The sequence below is a fragment of the Equus quagga genome, chromosome 7, assembly GCF_021613505.1.
Source record: "Equus quagga isolate Etosha38 chromosome 7, UCLA_HA_Equagga_1.0, whole genome shotgun sequence".
In the NCBI taxonomy this organism is placed as follows: domain Eukaryota; kingdom Metazoa; phylum Chordata; class Mammalia; order Perissodactyla; family Equidae; genus Equus; species Equus quagga.
Window position 1 is genome coordinate 72426436 of NC_060273.1, and position 23674 is coordinate 72450109.

General features: G+C 39.9%; 1 protein-coding gene across 5 annotated transcripts in view; it reads left to right on the top strand.

Annotated features, from left to right (window-relative positions):
* The window catches only part of JAKMIP2 (janus kinase and microtubule interacting protein 2), a 146832-nt gene extending 123841 nt beyond the window's left edge, over positions 1-22991 (top strand). For 2 of the 5 annotated variants that reach the window (XM_046667300.1, XM_046667305.1), the window contains 5 exons: positions 2895-2963; positions 5174-5251; positions 7218-7421; positions 13294-13359; positions 22613-22991. In XM_046667300.1, coding sequence (XP_046523256.1) covers positions 2895-2963; positions 5174-5251; positions 7218-7421; positions 13294-13359; positions 22613-22789 — 594 coding nt within the window. In that variant the 3' untranslated portion in view covers positions 22790-22991. Of the gene's footprint in view, positions 1-2894; positions 2964-5173; positions 5252-7217; positions 7422-13293; positions 13360-17288; positions 17360-21954; positions 22465-22612 lie in introns of those variants that run through there. The other 3 variants (XM_046667303.1, XM_046667302.1, XM_046667304.1) reach the window with 3 other exon arrangements.
* The last annotated feature ends 683 nt before the right edge of the window (positions 22992-23674 follow it).

Consider the following 23674-nt stretch of genomic DNA (forward strand, 5'->3'; position numbering starts at 1 on the left):
GAGAATAGTCACCTCAACCTAGGGATACAAAGGAAACTTGGGCCAATTCTATGGAAGGGAAGGAAAGGAAAAGGAAAAGGAAACATAGCCCTTATGTGCCTCAAACTTACTTAGACTGGAGGAAGAAAGCCTTCCATGCTCTGCCCTGGGGGATGGGGGGCAGCATGAACTTGATCATGACTTACACTTTCCTAGTGCTTCTTTTGAGAGTGGCATTGTCCTAATTGCCAATGTCTTGGTACTACTGTTATTCCCATTTCACACATGAGGAATCTGAAGCACAGAGGAGGTAGGTACCTGTCCAAGTCACACAGCTGGAAAACGATGGAATCAGGATTCACACTCAAGCAGTCTGTTTCCAGAGGCCATGATCTTCTTAACCACTGCACCAACTTCCCCTCGAGTGTCCTATTAAAAGCAGGAAGTACCCGGGGCTGGCCCTGTGGCATAGTGGTTAAGTTCGGCATGCTCTGCTTTGGCGGTGCAGGTTCGTGGGTTTAGATCATGGGTGCAGACCTGCACCACTTGTCAGCCATGCTGTGGCAGCACCCTACGTATAAACTAGAGGGAGATTGGCACACATTAGCTCAGGGCTAATCTTCCTCAGGAAAAAAAGAAAAAAAAGCAGGAAGTACCCAATGCAGAGCATGTAGGAACTGGTCTATTACAGCTATGGTGAACTAGCCCATACTTCCACTTACCTCCTTTGCAAGACAGGTTAGGGGGTTCGGTTGAACAATCACAGGCTGATGACTGTGTTTAGCACTGTGGTAGAAAGGGAGGAACAAGATGAATGAGACACAAGCCTGTCCTTGTGGTGCTGATGATCTGTGCAATTGCCATTTGTGCAGATCTTTGCCGTTCACAGGTTAAGGTCACCTCCTTCCTTTGGGATTCTACCTCCAAGTAATTGTCCCTCCAAGTAATTCTAAATGTCAACCTTGAATTTTCTGAAACCACAAACTACTGTATGGGAGTATGATTTGTAGCCTAGACAAATTTCCAACAAGCAAATCTTATTGTGACTTTGTGTTAAAAATAATAATAGCAGTGGCCTTAAGTGAGAATATATTATGGGCCAGGTACTGCACTAAATGCTGTATGTGCATTATATCATTGTTCCTCACAGCCATCCCATTTTCTTTTCTTTTCTTTCTTTCTTTCTTTTTTTTTTTTTTTGCTGAGGAAGATTCACCCTGAGATAACATCTGTGCCAATCTTCCTCTATTTTGTATGTAGTTTGCTGCCACAGCATGGCGGCCAACAGATGGTACAGGTCCATGCCCAGGAACCAACCCCGGGCTGCCCAGGCTGCCCAAGCAGAGCACACTGATTTCAATCACTAGGCCATGGGGCTGGCCCCACAACCATCCTATTTTCATCCACTTTTTTCATTCTATACATAAGGAAACTGAGGAATGGGCTATTCAATAACTTGTCCTGCATCACAAGTAGTAACAAGCAGGAGCTAACACACAAATCTATATCCAAAGCCCGTGACAGAACTCCTTCAAAATTCACAGCACTCTTTAAACATGATTTACAAAAGGATGTGTTTCTCAGTGACAAATGGGCAGCAAACAAGAGGAAGAATTTTAATGAAGCTTCACAATATGCAAAGGCAATATGATGCTATTTACAAGAAACCCATGACTTTTGACTGAAATTTTTTTCAGGGGGAAGCCATGTGTATGTACAAGAACTGAGAAATTAGAACCTCGTGAGTGTCCCCATACCTTTTTTCTTCCCCTATGTTCCCTACAGCTGAGGGGCTGTTGGACATGGCATCCCCTTGTGAATGTCAAGGCTCCAGTATATAGAAAGATGCTTAGTGCAGCACATAATTCATCACAGATAAACTACAAAGAAATAGCTGGTAATGGGGCACATTCTAATAATACAGAAGCACAAAAATAAATGTTAACCAAAAAGTAGAATTTATTGGGTACCTAGTACATGCAATATACTGTGATTAGTGCCTTACATGAAATACATCCTGTACTCTTCACGTTTATCCCTTTTTACGGATAAGAAAATTGAGGCTTAGAGAAATCGGGTAACCTTTCAAGGCCACACAGCCATGAAAAGCTAGAATTGGGATTAGACCCCAGGTAGTTTGCCTCTAGAACCCACACACTTAATTACTATGCCCCGTTGCCTCCCTGAGGGATAAGCTGATGTTTGGCTTGGTAGATAATCATTAAATAATTTGTTCTATTAAACCATACATGTGGTAGGCTCACACCATAATATTCAAAGTCTAAATTCATTCAGGGTGTTGATCAATGCTAACATCAGTGCCATATAACAGAATGATATATTCAGTGTGTTAGGAAAGATAAGTTCTTTTCAGGTGACTTAAAATGTCTCCACTCAACAAAAATGGGTCTTCAACCCTTGGCTGTTATCAGCTTTATATGCTGAAAAATTGCCATTTCTCCAGTCTCACCTGGCCTTCTTGTTTCATCATGCTCCTTCCAACCACAGAGAATTAGACATCCCTTCTGCTTGGAACTTGCCCCTTGTTTTTGCCTACTCATCTCTGACTCATTCTTCAGGCTCCAGTGCAATTATCACTTCTAAGAAAACTTCCCATGGTTCCCTCCAATAAGGACAAAAAAAATGTTGGTCACATTCACCATCTCAGCTCTACTACCTAGCACATTGCTTGACACATGGTATACATCAATGAAGGCATTTGTTAAATGAATGAATGAATGATTGGAAAACCAGTCTTATTTCTGAACTAAGAGATAACAGGCACCCAGTTTTCACTTTAATTCTCAGGCTCCTTCCTGAGCTATAAAGGGAAGAGACTGAGCACCTCAGGGACAGCACCATACACACCATATCGAGCAATCATGTCAGACACTTCTGTCTTGTTTACCCCTTAGTGGATCCAGCAAATAGAGGGAGCAGAGGCTGCCCTGCATCAGAAAATGATGGAATTGGAAAGTGATATGGTGAGTACAAAGATGAGGTATCATAAAAATGAAGAAAAAAATGACAAGGCAAATGGAAAAATGACTGTTTTCTACCAGTTTTATCTGGCTCTGATGAAGTTTGTAGCCTTCTCATTATTTTGTATACAGACTGCGGAACAAAATTCCCAGAAGTATTATTCAACAATTTCAAGTCGTAGTCTCTAAAAATATCAAGTTGTCTTTTTGTAATATTTCCAAAACTCATGCTGAAGAAAATTCAGTTAGGTGTTTTTTTTTTCTTAGGTTAAATAATTTTTCTACCATATATAATTAGAGTAGAAATTACAGAAATGATGGATTTAATGCTGATTTTTAAAATCCCCAAGCTACCTTACACCTGTTAGGATGGCTACTATCAAAAAAAAGTTAGAAAATAGCAAGTGTTAGTGAGGATGTGGAGAAATTGGAATCCTTGTACACTGTTTATGGAAAGGTGCAATGGTATGTAGCCACTATGGAAAACAGTATGACAGTTGTTCAAAAAATTACACAGAGAATTACCATATGATCCAGCAAGATCACGTCTGTGTATATACCCAAAATAATTGAAAGCGGGGTCTCAAAGAGATATTGTATACCCATGTTCGAAGCAGCATTATTCACAATAGCTTAAACCTGGAAGCAACCCAAGTGTCTATCAACGGATGAGTGGTGTATATGTACAGTGGAATATTATTCAGCCTTTAAGAAGGAAGGAAATTCTGACACATGTTACAACATGGGTGGACCTTGAGGGCGTATTACGCTAAGTGAAATAAGCCAGACACAAAAAGACACATACTGTATGGTTCCACTTATATATTGTATCTAGAGCAGTCAAGGTCATAGAAGCAGAAGGGAAAATGATAGTCGTCAGGGACTCAGAGGAGGAGGAAATGGGGAGTTGTTTAATTGATACAGAGTTTCAGTTTTGCAAAATGAAGAGTTCTGAAGATTGGTTCCATAACAATGGCAATGTACTTAACACTACTGAACTATACACTTAAAAATGCTTAAGATGGTAAATTTTATGTTGTGTGTATTTTACCACAATTAAAATTTTTTCAAATCTCCAAGCCTAAGAATTAGTCATTATTAAGTTACAGCAATACATAGAATTTTATAGCTGTGCTGTCGTTAATATTATTATTACTAAAAAATAGGTAGTGATTCCTATCACGTTGGGGAATCCTATAGAACTCCTTGCAATCCTAAGAACAACAACTTAGACTGATATGGCAAGTGTCAGCTTACACATCATTTGCTTATATTTTACACAGGGTTGGCATTTTACCAAGAGGTTAGTCTCTAAAGTCAAAGCATGTAATAAGAACTGTTTATATTCAAATACCCTTGAAAACTCTTTAAATGCACAAATGTTAACTATGCAGTCAGCCTGTACCAGACACTGTTCTAGGCACTGGAGCGCAGAGGTAATTAGGAAAATCACCAGCAAAATTACAGCATGCAGACATATAGTCTCTCAGAAGTCAATGCAATCAAGTCTCCTCCAGTGTTGTTCCTTCAGTTAACCACACAAAGAAATAGTTGTCTGTGCTTGGGGCTATGTGGTACACTAAGGTATATTTTTAAATGCTATTGGCAAGATGCTCACAATATGAAAGGCACACAGAAACTGCGGACAAGCAGGGGAATGTCAGATTTCAGTCTCCCAGCTCACACTGGGATGTGGCACAAGCAGACACTCATTAAGTGGCATTGTGGGTAGAATCACCCCCACTCTCTAAATTGTCATCTATCTTTGTGCTAACTTGGTCGAAGTTATCTGTGTACAATTAGTAAAGTTTTCTATTATTGAATAAGTGGTTTTTTTATTACAACTCTGCTATATTACATTTCATAACATTCTTACAAAAATATACCATCACAATATATTTGCACAGATACGCTTATGAGTTAATGCCTTTTCGAAGCTATCTTAATCACATAGTCTTGGATTGGCATAGAAATCCTTTAAAGCATTCCATGTGGCCTGTTCATTTTATCTTTTATGCTTCTTCCCATTGGTTTTCACATTCTCTGTGTGAGACTATGAAAGGTGAAATATTTCCCTAACAGAGAAAATCTATGACCCTACAAACAATGATTTGACTTGTGGTGGAATTAGAGAAAACATTGATTAATTCAATTTATATATCACTTTCTAGTTAATCAAGCTGACTCTTTATCAATATGGCCCTTTTTTATAGGAACAATTCTGCAAAATCAAAGGCTATCTGGAGGAAGAACTAGACTACAGGAAACAAGCTCTGGACCAAGCATACATGGTAGGTACACCAGGCAGTCAGGACACCTGGCGTGGTTACAATTATGTTCTGTGGAGTAGAGCATCCTACTTAATTTGCAAGCCACATACTTGAATAGACCACAACATGCAGCTCATTTATTCAGCGGTTTCCACTTCCAATTTTAAAACAAATATATCCCTAGCTCTTTGCTGTTATAATATTCTTAGAATACTTAATAAATATTTCATTATACTTCATTTTTAAAAAATTAAATGTCGCTATGTAATATTTTAATGAAAGACAGACTGGATGGCCGTGTAGATTAAAGAGAAATTCTATTCAATCAAATCCAGTGGTTTGGGAGCCTAATCTAGTGGTGGAATAATAAAGTATTTAATATTTGCTGTGTATATTTTTAATTCATTTATTTCTCACAACAACCCTATGAGGTATAGGTAATATTATTATTCTATATTACATATGAGGAAATGAAGGCTTAGAGAATGAAAGAACTCTGCCCAAATTGGTAAGCAGGTAGTGTATCAATCTGACTCCAGACATTGTGGCCTTAACTGCTGTAATCCAGCCATGATAAGTAAGGCTGTATCAGTCGATGGGCTGTGCTTTCTCTCTCCTACAGAAAATTATGCTGATTGTGGAAGCACATTTGACCCATTTCCCTGTACCAAATTCATAATGCATAATTCCTAATGTTGGACTACAGCTTGCCTTTCTTTTTTCCATACACAAACATGACCGCCTCATTAATTTACAGTAATGACTCAAGAGAAGGAGAGAAAACTTAAAAGAGGAAGATTTCAAGGGTTGCTAGTAGAGGTTTTTATAATGCTTTCCTGGAAGCAGCCTGAGTCACTTTTGGGAAACAAGTGAAGCACTTAGCCCCTGCTTGTCACAAAGATGAAATAGTATTCCCCCTCCAAAATGAGTAGGAGATTCTGAGCATCGCTTGATGGGGAAAGGAGGAAATGAGAGCTGGTCACTAATTAGAGAATAAAGAAGGAGGTGATTTTCCCCACTCTTCCTACCCTTTCATCCTTGCCTCCCCTCCCTCTACATAAGATTAAGCTGTGTGTTTGTGTGTCCCACAGCTGAGTGCTCCTTCAGACAACTATATTTAACTTTAAAAAGATGAGATCTGCTTAGTCCAGGACAAGAGTTAGGAAAACATCCCTCACTGGGACATGTCCATTCACCTCTGTCAAAGTCACAGGGACTAAGATTATAGATTTTGGTAACTGTATCTGAAGCATATTTAAAAAAACAACAACAACTGGGATATAAGCAGCAGTAGACTCTTCATCTAAAAAAAGATAAGACTCAAGGAGGCATTTTATAGCTAGAGCAAGTGTAGTACTCAGAGTATTAAAAAACAAACCAACTCCAAAGACTCTAGGCTATTTCAGATCATATTTCCAATGTTTATTTTAAAGGAAAAATATGGAGACCATAGGCCATCTCTAAGTAGGGAGATGTGTCCTGTGAGAGAGAGGTGGCATTTTGTGCCTGAAATATATCTCCAATTTTAAGTATTTTATTCCAACTTAGAACACTTTGCAATACTTATTTATAAAAGTATGGCCACCATGATAGATGTCTTTAAATATTTAAAGAACTGTCAAATGGACGAGAGAACAAACTTATTCTCAGCTACATTTGAGAATAGAAGAATGTACAGTTATTATAACAAAGTAAGGACTTTCTAAAAATGAAAGGTATGTGAAATGGACAGGATCCCAAGAAAGAAAACAAATTCCCCATCATCAGGGAAGTTCACATATTGATTGGATGACTCTTATGGAATCTTATAAAAGGGATTATCAAAAGGGTAGTTAAGTTAGATAAGCTTTGAAATTTGTTTTATTGCTGTGATCCTGTAACACTAGAATAATACATCCCTCCTCATATACACATGTGTGTGTACAGAGCACACAGCATACGTAAATGCTAAGTTCCAAAGTTAGACTTTTCTAATTCTGTTTGCCAGAGGATCCAGGAACTAGAAGCTACTTTGTACAATGCTCTGCAGCAAGAAACTGTTATCAAGTTTGGTGAATTATTAAGTGAAAAACAGCAAGAGGAGTTGAGGACGGCAGTAGAAAAGTTACGGCGGCAGATGCTGAGGAAGAGCAGAGAGTATGACTGTCAGATTCTTCAGGAGAGAATGGAGCTCTTACAGCAAGCCCATCAGGTGAGGACTGAGTCACTACATCTGTGTAGGCTTGGGACTAAGCAAATGGGGCTTAGTACTAAGTACATGGTATTGAGTATGGGTATGGAGAAGCCCAGGAGATATAAGTTATTTTCAGAGAGTAAAATAAATAGCTATTGTTTTCCACCTTCACTCAGATATAGGATGACAGTTTTGTAATGATTCAGTCTTAAAAAACTTGGCATTTCAGAAGCATTGCATATTGCTACATTTTTCCAATACTTTGTCATGAAATACCCTTTGAATCTCATGGGGCCTGGTTACCTCCCTTATGCAAGGAAGCAAGACTCTCTTCAGGGCAGAAATAATGCTTCCCTTCTGTTACTCATCGCAGTCCGTAACCTAGCCTGATCAAATAATCTGAATGGGCTGAAAGAGAACAAGGGCCTTTCCCTTTATTCCCAGAACCAACAGTGACAACAACAGAGCCTGGAAGCTGCTGCTTACTTCCTGGAATTTGCTGTATGTCGGGAACTAAGCTCAGGGCTCTACTTATATCATTTAATTTACTCTTTACAATAGCCTACTAGGGTAAGTATTCTTATTATGCCAATTTAGGAAATTATGATACTGAAGATGAGTGCTTCAGTGATTTGCCCAAGATGACACAGATAGTAAGCAACAGAGCCAGGATTACAACCCAGGTCAGCCTGACTCTGAGGCCAATGCACTACACTGCACTACACTGTCGTATGCAGCTTGAGTCGTATGATTTATATGCTTCATCTAGACCAGCAAGGCACAAAAGAGACACCCAGTATTGATTTATAGCCAAAATTCTTAATTCCAACTCTTAGTTCATGTCGTAGCTTGAAGGGTGAGGACTAGAGCCCTGGTCAAAAGGTAGATTCCATAAGAATTGCAAATTGAAAGTGCCAGCCTGTAGTATTTGGTACTCAGAAGCTGTAACGAGCAGCTGGTACAACATCCAGATGTGCCATTCAAGAAGTAATGTGGTCATCAGAGGTCAAGGTGAGTGGAAAAGGAACAGGGGTTATTTTATGACATCTAGAAGAACAATTTGTGGGGAACATGACACTGAGCACACTTCAGATGTAGCAAGGAGCTTTATGGATCTTTCTAGGCTAACAACAGATTACCCAAGTTAACAGGGAACTCTGGGGCCATTTGTCCCAGAGATGATGAACACATACATGTTTGTTTCAGTGCCCCTTCAGATTCCATCATAAATGTTTTGGTTTTGACCCTGGAAAGAATTTTTTAAGCCTTTAATAATAAACTCTATGCTGTGTATGACTCCACTCATATGAGGAATTTAAAAATGTGGACTAAGAGAACAGTTCAGTGGATACCAGGGGAAAGATGGGGTGGGGGGTGGGCACAAAGGGTGAAGTGGTGCACGTACAACACGAATGACAAACATTAATGTACAACTGAAATTTCACAAGATTGTAACCTATCATTAACTCAATAAAAAAACAAAAAAGGGAAAAAAAATAAAACAGACAACATTCTGGCAAGCCAAAAAATAAAAATAAAAAATAAACTCTATGGCATCATTGCATTACTGAAGGCGTCCTTTTCTTCTATCAGGGAAAGAAAGTGTTCTCTGCTTAAATTTCTTATGCTGCAGCAGCATTTAATTAATTTCAACAAATCAGGAGTTGTGTTAGGGAACCACAGAAGTGTGATGCACAAATAGTTATCTAAATTTATTTATAATTAAAACCTTATCATCTCTTTTGAGTCTCTCTTTAATCAGCTAATCACTCCTGAAAGAGATGGTATTGCTTGTTTTGTTTTAAGTTATCCAGACTGAGCTGATAGGTGCATCACATTTCTAAGCCTCAGAGCATTCCATGGACATTTCTATCTCCCAAACAAATGTTTATGAGAATATGACTTTTCTAGTTATTTCCTACTCTTCTTCTTCCCTTATAACCAGTAGCTGTGAGAGAATTATTCCAGAAAGCATTGGCCAAGATTTGTCATGTATAAGCATGTAATCCAGTCTAAATTCTAGAGGATTTCATTAACAATTTATTAGACATTTATGTATGAATGTTTCAGAGTGGACTCATATGAAACGTACCTAACTATGCATTCTGCTCCTTCCTTCTCCCTTCCCTCGCCATCTGCCTGTCTTGATCAGTAGAATCTCCATATCCCAAAGCACTCAGACGGGAAACCCTGGAGTCTTCTTGGCCCTTTGTCACCAATAGTTAATGTAGCACTAAATCCAATTGGCATTTCCCCTGAAATGTTTTTGAAGCTGGTCCAGTTTGTCCACACTTGTTACCCCAGCCATCTGCAGGCCCTTTCATTACTGCAACAGCTTCCAGGTGCTGCCAGATATCCTCTGAGGTACCCCGACTCCATCATCTATGCATTTATTCAGTCAGATGTTTAAACATGCTTCCTAGGCATTAGATACCATGCTAGACAGAGAGAATTCACCAGGGACCCCTGCCTTTACAAAAGTGCAAAGAATGGACCCTGCCTTTACAAAGCTTGGGATCTGTAGATGGAGAACAAAGGAGATCAACACAAAGAAAAATAATTATGATATCTCTTGATAAGTTACATAAAAGAATCATATGCAGTACACCGTGGGGACAACTTCCAGCTCTCTTGTCTTCAGTTCGTCTGCATATCACTGCAGATTCTTGTCACCTTTCCTGATGGTACCTTCTTCCTCAAAAGCCTGCATGATCCCCATTTCCAGTTGAGTCTAGTCCTATGCAGGTCTCTCCAGCTTCTTCATTATCTGGCAACTCCTCCCCCAGAAATCCTGATTTGAGACAATCTCCAGAGTATACCTTCCTCTCTACTCATGCAAGAGTCTTCCTGATACCACTTGGGCCATGACATCCCACCTCTAAGCCTTTGTCTGCATGATTACTCACCCTCAAATGCCCTTCCATGTCTGCTGCATTTATCCAAATGTTCTCATTTTTCCAGTCTCAGTTTAAGATCCACCTCCTTTAGGATGCTCTCCCTGATGAAAATAATGGACCGCATACTACTGAAAGATCTGCATTCCATACCATATTATAAACTCATTCAAAACCATTTATTGAAGCCCTTCTTGTGCCAGGTGTTGGGGATGTGGTGGTGGATAAAGATATAAAGGTCACTGCTCTCATCTATCCTACAGATGAAGAGGGACAAAGCAACAACACAAATGAACAATGACCGAGGCAATTTCAGAGACTGACAATAAGTGCCAGGAAGAAAATTATACAACGTGTGTGTGTGAGTTTGGAAGTAGGATTGGCCACTTTAGACTGTCTGGTCAGAGCACACCTCTTTAAAGATGTCTAAAACTCAAAGAACCAGCCACACAAAGATCTCGGCAAAGTGTCACAGAAGATCAAGACAGCGGAGGCTAAGTCTCTATTGTGGGAAAGTTTGGAATATTCAAGGAACAGAGAGAAGGCCAGTATGGCAGGAGCACACACAGCCAAGGTGTGGTTGACAGGAGGTGAAGGTGGAGAGGTGAGACAGGGCTAGATCAATCACGTAGGGCCTTGAAGGGTTTGAGTTCTATTCTGAGTGCAACTCGGCCAACTCTGCCTCCTTACTCTTCCTCATCCCTAAAACCCAGAGACTGCCTTGATCATTTCACATTTTAAGGATTCACACTGGCTGCCCTAGATGGATGTAGAATGGACAAGATTAGAAACAGCAGGAGCCAGCAGTAAGCTATCACAGCAGTCCTGATGGGGGACAACAGTGACCTGATATACTTGGTAGTGATAGAGATAAAAAGCAAGTAAAAAAGGGATCTATTTTGGGCCCAACAGGGTTTCCTATTGAATTGGATGGCTAGCGGATGGGAAGGAAAGAGAAACAAAGCATGCAGCACACAATGTAGTGTAACTAAGTCATTTAATAAATACGTATAGGCAGCTCCTTTGTGCTAAACACTGTACTAGGTATTAGAGATTGGTGACGAAGTTATACATGGTTTTGCAATGTTTACCTTTTCTACTTAATTCGTTTTTCCCTGTTCATGTTTTAAATTTTGTCTCCCCATCTGGATCTGATAGTTCTTTGAGGTCAGGAATGAATTGATGTCTTATCTGTATTCTCCATGACATCCAGCACAGTCCTGAACTTGTAAGAAGATGCCCAACAAGCACAGATTTGATGACTGAATAGATACTGCAGTAATCTCATATGTCCATGATTCTATAGATACAATACTAGCCTCCACATCCAGTAGACATACCAAGGAATTACTTGCACACTCAAGGTAGAAATATCTAGCAAATTTATTCTTTTACCATGTAGCTTTGGAGCATGAACAGCACTATGGAAATAAACACAAGCACACGCCTCACACACATACACACACCATCAGCATTCCAGTCCCATTTCCTTCTCCAGCATTCATTGTCATATAATTTCAAGGTCAGCCTTGTTGGTCTCTCTGACCAAAATACACCATCCTCTCCTGCACCAACCTCAACCTCTTTCCAATAAAGCAGGATTTCTCAGTCTTTGCACTACTGACATTTTGGGCCGGACGATTGTGGTGGGCTGTCCGGTTTATCACAGGCTACTTAGCAGCATCCGTGACCTTTGTCCATTAGATGCTAGTTGAACTCGCCCCCAATTGTGACAGTGATCACGTGTAATTCAAAAATGTCCAGACAATTAGATAGTGGTGATGGTTGCACAACTTTGTGAATATACTAAAACCACATTGTACACTTTAAAATAAATTAACTAACTTAAAAATGTCCAGACATTGCCAAATGTCCCCTGGGGGGCACAAGCATCCCCAGATGAGAACTACTGTTTTACAGGGAGGGAGAGATGATTTCCAAGTTCAGATATTCTTTGTTCTAGCTTCCCTTTTTTCTCTCCACATTGCATTATAAAAACCTCTCTTTCCATGTTTTCACCCCATTTAGCTTCCAGTGTTTTCTTCTCAGACTCCAGTACTCTATGTTCTAATTATTCCCAAAAGAGGCATTAAATAACAAGCTTACACTGTGTGAGCATGTGCTGTGAACATAAAAGGCCTTTAGATTACCAGAGAGAAGTTTGAAGACTGCTTTTCACTTCCAAATAATTGTTTATGTAATGTTGATTTCAAATCTGCACTATTTAAATTACTGGAATTTTGTTATATTGTTGACAGGTAAGTTCAAAGACAGTTCTGGAAGGTTTTGGTCTTTCAGACGTATTTGTGCTATTTTTGTTATGTTTGGTTTTTTTCCTAATTGATCAGTTTCCTCCTTGGAATTTTTGTCAAAGTGTAATCTCTACTTTGTTTGTTTTATGAGAACTGGCCAATCGTGTTTTGTGAGGAAATTCCACCCTGAAACAGAGTTGAAATGAGATTGAAAAGCAAGGGTAGCAAAAACAATGGGATTGTTTATATTTGTGTTCTTCAGCCTTAGCCATTTTTCACTGTGGTAATAAACAACCAAAAAATCTCAATTCAAGTGGTTTACAACAAAGGTTTCCTGCTCACTAGTTCTGGGACCTTCTGCTGTCTCCACAAGGATGCGGCATTCCCCTATCTCACTCCAGCACACATTCCACTGGGCAAAACAGGTCTCACGGCGAAGCCCAAGGACAGTGGGGAGGGGACTGTCCTTCTCTCACAGGGGAGGGACCTGTAGGGATAGGCCCGGTGGAGAGAGGTGGCAAATATTTTTTAAATGTAATCGATGACAATGATTTTCCACCACAAGTGCCAGTAACTTTTGAAACATGGAACCACCTCTGGGTTTGGAAAAACATATACGTGATGTTTCCAGCTGTTAGTACTAATGTTAAGGTTTTTATAGAAAGTTTTCTGTTTTACGTCAGGGAACAATCTTTTTGTTCAACTTAACACCCCCTAACGCCTTTTTTTTTTTTCTTTCTTCAGAGAATCCGTGACTTAGAAGATAAAACAGACATCCAGAAAAGACAAATAAAAGACTTAGAAGAAAAGGTATCAAGTTACATTTGATATCTATTTCATTCTTTGTTTTTTTAATCAGAAAATAGTATGGATTTCTCTCACTGAGTGTTCCTTCTTTCCTCTCAGTTATTGTATATCTTGCACAGGCAGGTGTAGCCACAGTAAATGTGACTTCACCCTCAGCCAGGCCCAGGGTTCCAGCAAAGGTTGTGCCTTCAATAACCCATAGCCTTCACATTGCTGCCTTTGTGTGGGTTGCTATTATCTTCTATACGTGTTGTTTTTGTTTTGGTTTTCTTGGTGTTTTTTTTAAAGATTGGCACCTGAGCTAACAACTGTTACCAATCCTCTTTTTTTTTTCTGCTTTTTCTCCCCAAATCTTCCCAGTATATAGTTGTATATTTTTTTAGTTGTGGATCCTTCTAGTTGTGGCATGTGGGACTCAGCCTCAACATGGCGTGATGAGCGGTGCCATGTCCACGCCCAGGATCCGAACCAGTGAAAACCTGGGCCGCTGAAGCAGAGCGAGAGAACTTAACCACTCAGCCACGGGGCCAGCCCCTTTTTTTTTTGTTTTTTAACGTCATTTTCCCCCTTCCTCATCTTCATTTCCTTTCCAAAAGTTTCTTTTGAGTTTTGTTCCTCTCCTTTGCTCTTTCTTTTCAAATTCTTTGTAGCACCTTAAAAGAATCTTTCCCATTATTGTTCGTAAAAGGTTCTTTTTTCTTTGTGCTGCAATTTCACCTCAATAATAAGTTCAGAAATTTAGATTGACACATAATTATGCCCTCATGTCACTTCCCCAGTGGTCTAAAAGAGTAACTGCTTCTTCTAAGTCGGCCCACACTTTTTGGGGGTAAAGCATAGTAGTTCTCAAAAAGGGCATTTTGAAATGTGTGTGTGGTGGGAGAAGGGACAGGGCTCAGGCAGGGATGCAGAACAAGATGCAGTGAGTTAAACAGTCTTGCACAACATAGAATTATCCTGCCCAAAATACCAGGAGTGCCCTGCTGAGGAACACAACAAGGATGGCAAGAGGTTTTCTCTGGAGTTCCAGTCTGATTGACTGAATTCTTGTGTTGCAAAAGAATCTAGTTGTTTTGCAGTATCTTCCATGGGCACCCAAGGAGAAAATAGCAAACCATCTGCCATTTCTGAGTCAATGATTAGCATTTGGTTCCTCCCAAATTGCTTCTGTAGTTGTCCACATATGTGATATCAGAGGGAGTTGGGAGGGTCCGGTAGCCAGACCATCAGCCCCCTGGATTCTGATGTAGGCTGGGTCTTCAGGTACTTGTTTGACCTTGGGTAAGTGACTTCGCCCTCTGTGTCCTAGTCATATCTATAAAATAAGGATTATAACACTAGCCCTCACCTCCTCTCCTGGGTTCCATGAAGAAGAAATGAGATCACTTATGTGAAAATTAGGAAAGACTAAGAAAGTAAGTCAAATTTAAAAAGTATGATTTTTTAAATTTCTAGCATAAAGTACACATCTTATGAAAATTTGAAATTTGAAGTTTTCCTCATTCCAGAAGTGTGCTAGTTAGTTCCACGGAATTGAATGAGGCAAAGATGAAATGCAATGAACCAATGACTGAGTTTAATTTCCCAGCATTTGGCAGGAAGACCTACAGAAGGATTATTCCACAGTCTCTCTGGTTGTCAAAGGACATACCTAACGTCTTCCATTTTCCGCATTTTTGAATGTCAAGTTCTTGGCTCTAGTCATTCTCTCTGCTAATTCTTAAACAGTCCTGGGACTGCTGAAGGAGGAAGTCACGGTTAAGACAGTTCTGCCCCAGAAACTTTAGTTCAGTTTAGTTCCCACTCAGCTGAGGAAAAACAAACAAACCAAAAAAGGGAATTTTTTTATATCTGTCAGTGTCACCACCCTAGCCATTCCCTTAATAAACCCCATGGACATGTTCGGAGGAGAGGGATTGAGATTATGTTTACTGTCAGAATTCAGTGTGAACTTTTCATTTCACGTGTCTGAACTTCCTAAATATTTATGATAATGAGGTAATGTACTTAACAGGAACTAAGTATCCTTTAGCTATCAAAGCAGCATATTCCACATGTAGTAGTAGATTAAGCCACTTCAAAAACAATCCAGTTGGTTTCTGTTGAGAGATTTGAATGAGACATGAGGTTTATAATGCACCTTCTATTTGTTTGACCTCAATTCTACTCATCCACAAGCCTAATAAAAAGGCTAACGTTCACTATGTCTGAGATATTCTTCATTCTTTCCTTTGGGGTACCTGAACACTCCCTGAGGGTACCTAGAATATTCCTTCTTTGTTCCTGATTCCCATGCACATGGTATAAATCAGGTGATCACCACCAACATGGCATAATTACTTCAGATGTGCAGCACTTGACTGTGTCCAGAGCACTCCCACGTCACCTCATTTGATTCTCATAACTAAGCTGTGAGACAGACACAGCAGGTATCATGATCCCCTCTTCTACAGATAGTAAAACAATGGCTCACAGGGATTAAACAACTTTCCAAGATCGTATCAGCAGTCTATGGAAATCAAGACCAGAGGTCAGGGCGTCTGACTCGAAGTGCCACAGTCTGCCACCACACTGCGTAGACTAAGAATCTCACTGCAGACTAAGTGATGGGCTTCTACTTATGCCCAGAGAAGTAGTGTCGATGTCTGACCTTCTCACAGGAATAGTAGAATCCTTCCATTTCTCTCCTCCATCCTCTCCTGCTATACTTACCATCATATCACTCTCCGTCTTTAAGGAATGAACAAAAAGGACAGAGTTTCTGCTTTTCAGATGCATAGAATGTCACCAATACATGGCTCTTAGCACCATATGTGTAACTGGTTCCTACAATTTTGCCATAGTGAAGCAAGAGCCTGATAAGCAGTGGGATTAAATGAAATATGCAAATAACATGCTAATATGAGATGCTATACATACTCCTTATTCAAAGATGTCACATCCAACAGGATGCTCCAGAAGTGTGATAATGAGGCGAAAGACTTCATGACTCTGTAAGAATAAATCACCAAGGAAATTGACATTTGAAAAAACGGATCTGATCTGTGACCTTTTATAATTCGTATACAGTTGGTTGTATACCAGAGCTACTCAAGCATGTTGACCATTCAAGCACCTGCTTCTCCAGTGAAGTTCTTGATGTAGAGAGACAAATCAGACTCCATTTAACTTCTATGAGACGAATAAGGAGAAATCTATCTCAGAAGCATGACAGGCTGCACCAGCATCATGCGTTCATTATCCAAAGCGTCCACTGATGGATAAGCATATTTGGTACCAAGAGCATGACCACACATCCTCACTCATCCAGGACAGACCCAGTTTATACCTGTTGCCCTGATGTAATTACTAATAGTGTTCCCTTTCCACCTCAGGAGTGTCCCACTGTGGATAACTGATCATATGCTTACCCTACACATTCTTTCTGCCGTGCCTTAGTCCTAAAACCTAACACATTAACCAAACAATGATAGCATGGAGTGGTTAAGTATATGCTCTGATCATATTTTGTGTTTTGGAAATACCCTCCCACACATTAAAAATAGAAACAATAATGTGTAATAGAGTAGGACTTAGGAGGTCTCAATTCTAGGCTTCGCCATACCATAAAATTATGTGAAATTAGTCTATCAATTAACTGCTTTGTGCTTTTTTTTCTCACTAGTAAAATTAGAAGCTTAGACCAATTATTTGTTAGAGGCCCCTCAGAATTCTAAAATGTGTGAGTTGACGTTAGTTGAAGGCAAGTTATTCATTGCATTGCTTTACCTTTAGATAAATAAAAGGTATGTGTTTTTTTTAAACAAAAGGCACTTGGTGTGTATGTGAGAAGTGGTCAGACTTGAGCAATGTGGGAAAGCTGAGGTTCTGAACTACCTGAATGGCACTACAGAAACTCAGGTTTACACAATCTTCTTCTTTTTCTTCTGCAGTTTCTGTTCCTGTTCTTGTTCTTTTCTCTTGCCTTTATTCTATGGCCTTGATGTCAAGGTGCCTCTTAAAGGTAAGACTCTATTTAATTCTCAAAATGTGGTTTTAAGAGGTATTTGATGTGAAGGATGCTGCCTATAGTAGTTACTATGCCTGTGTTTTTTTAAAAAAAAAGTGTGCTTGGTTTGGTTAGCTTAGATGCTGTAAAATGAGAAACCGATTCAATCCGTTTGGGTGACTATTAAAGAAATAAAGCAAACCTGACGTATGATGGAAATCAAGAATTTTTTCCTAGTTAACTGTATTGCTTTGGGAAATCATGATGTCAGTGGATCTCAGTATTTTTATCATAGGCTCTCATTACACGGAAAAGTTACTGCTATATCTGCAAAGTAAAGAAATATATTTTAAGTATGTCTTCCAGCTTGAAAATTCTGATGCTGTAAATCTAACAAACTAAAAATGACTGGGTTTTTTTTAACCCTTTCTCCCAGTCCCTCTTCATCAGAACTCAGGAAAGTGGGCTATTAAGTGAAATTGATTTTTTTTCAAATAAGGTAATTTTCTATTTCAATTTAGGAAAATAAAAATAAAAGAAGCAGGCCTTACCCCATGGCTGAGTGGTTAAAATTCAGCACGGTCCACTTCAGCAGCCTGGGTTTGTGGGTTTGGATCCTGGGCATGGACCTACTCCACTCACCAGCCATGCTGTGGCAGTGACCCACATACAAAGTAGAGGAAGATTTGCACAGATGTTAGCTCAGGGCTAATCTTCCTCAAGCAAAAAAACAAAAAGGATTGTTAGCTCAAGGCACATCTCCCTCAGCAAAAAGAAAAAGAAAAAAGAAAAGAAGAATCCCATTATTACTAAACTATCAAGTCCACATCTCATCAATACATGTATAAATAATCTTAGACAGTGATTCTCAATGCTCTTAAAAATACAGATTCTGAGTCCTTACTTTTGACTTAATGAATCAGATTTCTGGAGACGGAGGTGAGATAGGGGGTGGGAAAGGTGGAGAGCAAGGATTGATTTATGTTTGTAACAAGCATACCAGGTGATTCTGATGTCTACCCAGGTACAGAAACCACAAATCTTGATACCATTATTTAAAAATGAGGAAGGGCTAGCTGCTATTCGAAATCCATTTATCATGGTCTGTGTCAACTCTGGTGACCCTGTTAAGGTGTATTATGCAGGGATCTCTCCTGGACCTCATGTTATTTGACATTTTCTATAGCAAGCTGAAAAATGGAGAAGAGACAGTTTCTCTCTCCGTTGTGTCAAGTCTGTTACCTGGATGTATAACAGATGAGCAAAAGTGCTTTGGCATGACCCGATACCAGGGAGGAGTCAAGCAGGTAGCAGGCAAGAGACAGATAGCTAGAAGTAAGGAAGAAAAAGGCTCGGCTTGTTGACAGGTAGTAAAAGCATATTGCAATTAACCACAAAAATATTTTTCCTACTAAATTAATGATTTATATTCTGCTCTTAAACCGAAGACTAACTTAAATTATATACTCTCCCTCAAATGGAGAGACTCGTGCTTTTCTTTTAGCAATTACCTAAGTCATTACTGTCAGTGATGATCTAAAGTGGCCCCGTGCTCCCAAGAAGGCACCCTTACCGCTCGCAGTGGTTGCTGACTAAATAACTCAGTTCAATTATATTGGGGCTTTTACCATAAGTGGGGGAGCCCCAGGCACTTTCAGGAGATAGCATCTGCCCATGCATTCTGTATATTTATTCTAAGTGAATAGCGTACCATTAATTTTTCCACATCCAGCAGTTATACAGGGAGACAGAGGAAAGAAGAAAATGAGAGGAGTAGAAAAATAGCTATCACCGGGTTAGATGTTATAGCCAAGTTATGAGATCCCATTGAAAACCCTCCCCTTCTGAGCTCAGGGAGAATCTTCCTCAAACAAAAAAAAAAAGCGTAGGATTGGCAGTGGATGTCAGCTCAGGGTGGATCTTCCTCACCAAAAACAAAAGAGAAAAAGATGCTTTAAGTTATGTGTGTTTCTATACAAAATAAATACGTAAACACAAAAAGTCTTTTACTTACAAACTTTCAATTTGTTTTCTCTCAGAGATAAACCTTCAATTCTGTTTCAAAGCACATATGTGTCATTTCTGCCTATCACGACTGAAGGAAAGCCCATCATTTGAGTAAAACCATGCTGGTTTTAAAAAAACAAATGGACTTATAGGCAGTCTCCCAGAACGACTGATGTATGATTTCTACAGCAAAGCCAGGTTTATTCAAATTTGGCATTCTGAATAACTGAAGTGGGTCACCATAGATGACCAATTTTCAATGAGCTAATTTTCAATTAGCTATAAACTAAGACTGTGTAGAATATAAATTCATCTTTGACTCAAGAGGCCCTTCTGGATATTACGGAACCTCAGGGATTCTTGTGAATGAGTTGCTTACTAGCACCGAGCAGTAGTTTCCTCTTCTGTAGAACAGCCATCGTAGCTCTCGTTTCTGAGAGTTGACTACACGCCAGCAGACTCTAAGTCAGTGAATGCCATGATGCCACATCTGACTTGTGACTCTAGTGTTCAAGTACCTACCATACTTCCTGGTTCCTGGCTGATGAGCAGAGTAGGTCCACACCTGGGATCTGAACGTGTGAACCCCAGCCGCTGAAGAGGAGTGTGTGGAACTTTAACCACATGGCCACGGGGCCGACCCCCTTAAAGCATCTTTTATATACGTTCAGATCAGTTCTCTTCTTTACAGGGAATATGGGGATATTATAGCTGTAACTAGTTGTTTGGGGCTCTCCTCTCAGTGGAATGTAATTATGAACACAATCTATTTTCTCAAAACATGGCATTCCCTCAGGTTCTGTCTTACTTCCCTCTCTGATCCTTTAATTAATTCTTAGCTAGGTTGTTTCCCCAATTTTTGTTACCTTTGGTTCTTGAAAGTCTAGCCCAATTTAAAAATTCAATTGCAGACTCTGTTTAATCTCATTTCTTGCCCTCTCCCCAGTGGAGGAGGAGGGTCACCGTCTGGCTGTGAGAGATCTTTTCCCTTTTCCTTCTTCAAGGCTCAGCTCTTCTGAAGAGCAGGGAAGAGGAAGAGGGAAAGGGCAGCGTGCCTCTCACCTCCCCTGGAGTGGCTTGGCCCTCTTCCTGGTGGTTGATGCTGTTTCTCTGGCTAGTACCAACCAGCTCTTGATGTCTTTTCTATGAGAGCTGTTGAAAGACTGGCCATTTGGGGGACATATGTGTGAGTTGTTCAGGAGCCATGCAGGGCATGCCCACTGCTCTTTGCCCTGACAGGCTGAGGCCCAAGCCCTTCCACTGCCCTTCTGGATCCCATCATTGGTGGTACTAGCTGCAGCGTCTTGCTGGGAGCGAACTACTGCCCCTGTCTCCACCCTGCCATCCCTCTCCAGTTCTCTGCTCAGAGAGACAGAGGATGAGCAATAGGTGAGCGTTGCTCTGTGTTTGAGCCATAGAAGGCGAGTCTGCTTCCTGCAGCCACCACCAATCTCTATGGCTTTTGGCACCGTCCCCTCCCTCCCACGTTGTACTCTCATCCCACCCACTGAACTTCCTTCCTCCCAGTTCTCCTCTGTGACTCTTTCACTCTTTCATCCTGGTCTAATCTAGCCTTTGGGAGCAAAGTAGCTCTGCAAATACAAATTCCAAATATTTCTGACTTTGCACTTATGGTGGGAATTTCTTTGAATCTCTAGTTTGCCTCTGCGTGGTGGACTGGAAGTGTCCTTGGGGTCCTAAGTGCCTCCTTTTCCACCACTTTGGATCTTGGTCACCATTTCTGGGGCATCAGTAAAATCCTGCTACAGAATTAGTATCTTTATTTTATAGGTGGGGAAATTAAGGCTTGGCGAAGTTACAGAACTTGTCCTTGGACATACAGTGAGCAAATGGAAATCCCATTTTCTCCATCCATGTCAGTCAGACTCTAAAGGTCATGTCCTTAAGCAGCACATAATAGCATGTCCTCTGTGCCATTTCCGGCTTTCATTGGAAGAGGCCTTTATGTCCTAAACTTCTAGCCAAGTGAAAACCCAGACATATGGACTCAAAGAGGAACAGGGCGGGGAATCCTGACTGGCATAGTCCAAGGAAGGACCTTTTCAGGGACATGTCTGGGGGCAACCAGGGAACCTGTGTGACAAATTTTCCAGGGAATCCCCAGGTCAGGACCTTAGGGTGGAGACCATGGGCCATTGGATACAATTGTTGGGGAGGAAATATGGCATAAAAGTAAGTTACTGAAGGGCATAGACAAACCTGCTTTTAAAATAATATCTTAAACCGATATTTGGGGGCATGGCGATTCAGTTGAGCTTCTTAAGGCATTGCCTTGGAGAGCCCCAGAGGAAAAGGCAATAAGGATAATAGCTAATATTCCAGGCCACTTACGATGAGACAAGAACTGTTAGTTGCTTTATATGCATTGTTGCAACAGCTCTTAAAAATAGATATTTCTCTTTTCTCATTTAGAATTAAAGTAATTAGCTTAGAGACTTTCTTTATGTAACATATACAAGATCATACAGCTCAAAGAGGTGGTTAAGAATAAATTTCTTTTTCTTTAAAAAAAGAGTTTGTTTTTTTCTGTTTCAGTTATTGACAGAAATGATGATTAAAGAATTTTCCCCTCTGTTTTACAGAGTAACCGAAAACATGGATAAGACCCCAGAAAGGCAAATGCTTCTAAACCTTCAAAGATGGCAGAAATGTTTACAGCAGTGAGAGGGAGATTAAAGCTAAGAACTACCCTGTAGCCAGGACTACAACTGTGTATTTTAAAGCCATTATTCAAGGTTTCTTACTTGACAGTTCCCACATGACCCTGTTGAAAATCTACAATATATGCTGCATTTAATGAAACATGTATATGTCAAACCAGAAGAAAAGAACTATAAACATATATTGTGTAAAGAAAAAATTCAGCAATGGAAAACAGTTTCAGCAGATCAAGCAAAGATGTGTCTTGGGCATGGAACCAAAGTTACAAAGAAACATTCTACCCCTGCTGTGCAGGGGGGTCATTTTAATGTAACACCACACCCCATGGAAACACTAGTCCTGAAATAAACATCATTTTAAAAAATCAAAACAAAAAAACAAGGGTGGGTGGGGAGTGAAGCACGAGGAATACCTATGAGGAGCTATTTACAATAAAATGTTTCATTTGAAAAGTCTGGTTTCTTACTACAGGGATTTGCTTTTCCGTCTTTATTATTGTTTAAAACTCAGGAACAGAGACATCTGCAATGTGAATGGGAAGGAAAAAATTCTCTCTCCAATTTGTTTTTTCTGCAAAAGGTGGAGCTTATGGAATGCATTCCACAGATGACAGATGAGAAGTGGATCACAGTGACCCCAACTAAACTGGCAACTAAGGCGAAGGACCCAGGCGAATGTAAAATAAGAAATAAAAGCAGATTTGATGCTTCTTCGGCCTTCTGTCACATCTGTGTTCCTCCACAAGCAACAGACTGATCTCATTCATATTGAAAATTAAGAAGAAGATGCTCTAAGTCACAAGCTCCCTGACACAGTTCTGTTTAGAATGCCAACGTCGCTAGGGAACATGGGCCAGAGAGCATCTCTGAATCTTCCAATTTCCAAAATACTGGTTTTCAAGTGGCTGCTTAAAATTGCCTGCATAAATATATGATTTGAGTAAAAACACAATAGAGGCAATAAGTAAACTCTACCACCAGTTAAGTTTGCCACAGAGATGTGAATGTTACAACGAAATGATTTTTTTATAAGTATCCTGATATGCCTAGAGCATTCTGACCTCTTATCATTTGGACTGATAACATTTTTTCCCAGAGAGCTGACAGCAACAAGATAGCTCTACTTTTTTATATAGAAGTAACATTATGTTACTGATAAGGTCATTTTCTACCAGAGACAATGAGAAGACTGGTACTTTTCCTAAGTTATGTAATACTGAGTCTTGGATTCAGCTCTGAGAGCAAATAAATGTTCCTGAAAAGCTAATTTTACACCTCATTTACTGTAGATGACAAAACAGCCTCAATTTTTCAAATTGTCAAGGTTTTATTTACAGGGCTAGAATTCCCATGCATAAAGAATGTGTGTAGGGAGCCAGAAACACTTTCTATGAAATGATACACAAATCCTTCCTTACGTGGGTTCAGTATCGCATTCTTTGGTTTTAGCACTGGCATTTTCAAAGCCAGAACAATAACTGAAGAATGTACAAGAAAAGCTGGAATGCTGGGGTCCCACTTTTTGTTCTTATATTTACTGCTGACCCAGGTATCTTTGGCCCAGTCACTTAACCTCTCTGTGCCTCAGTTTCCTCATCTGCAAAATGAGGTTCAAATGCTTTTACATAAAGGTTTTTTTTTT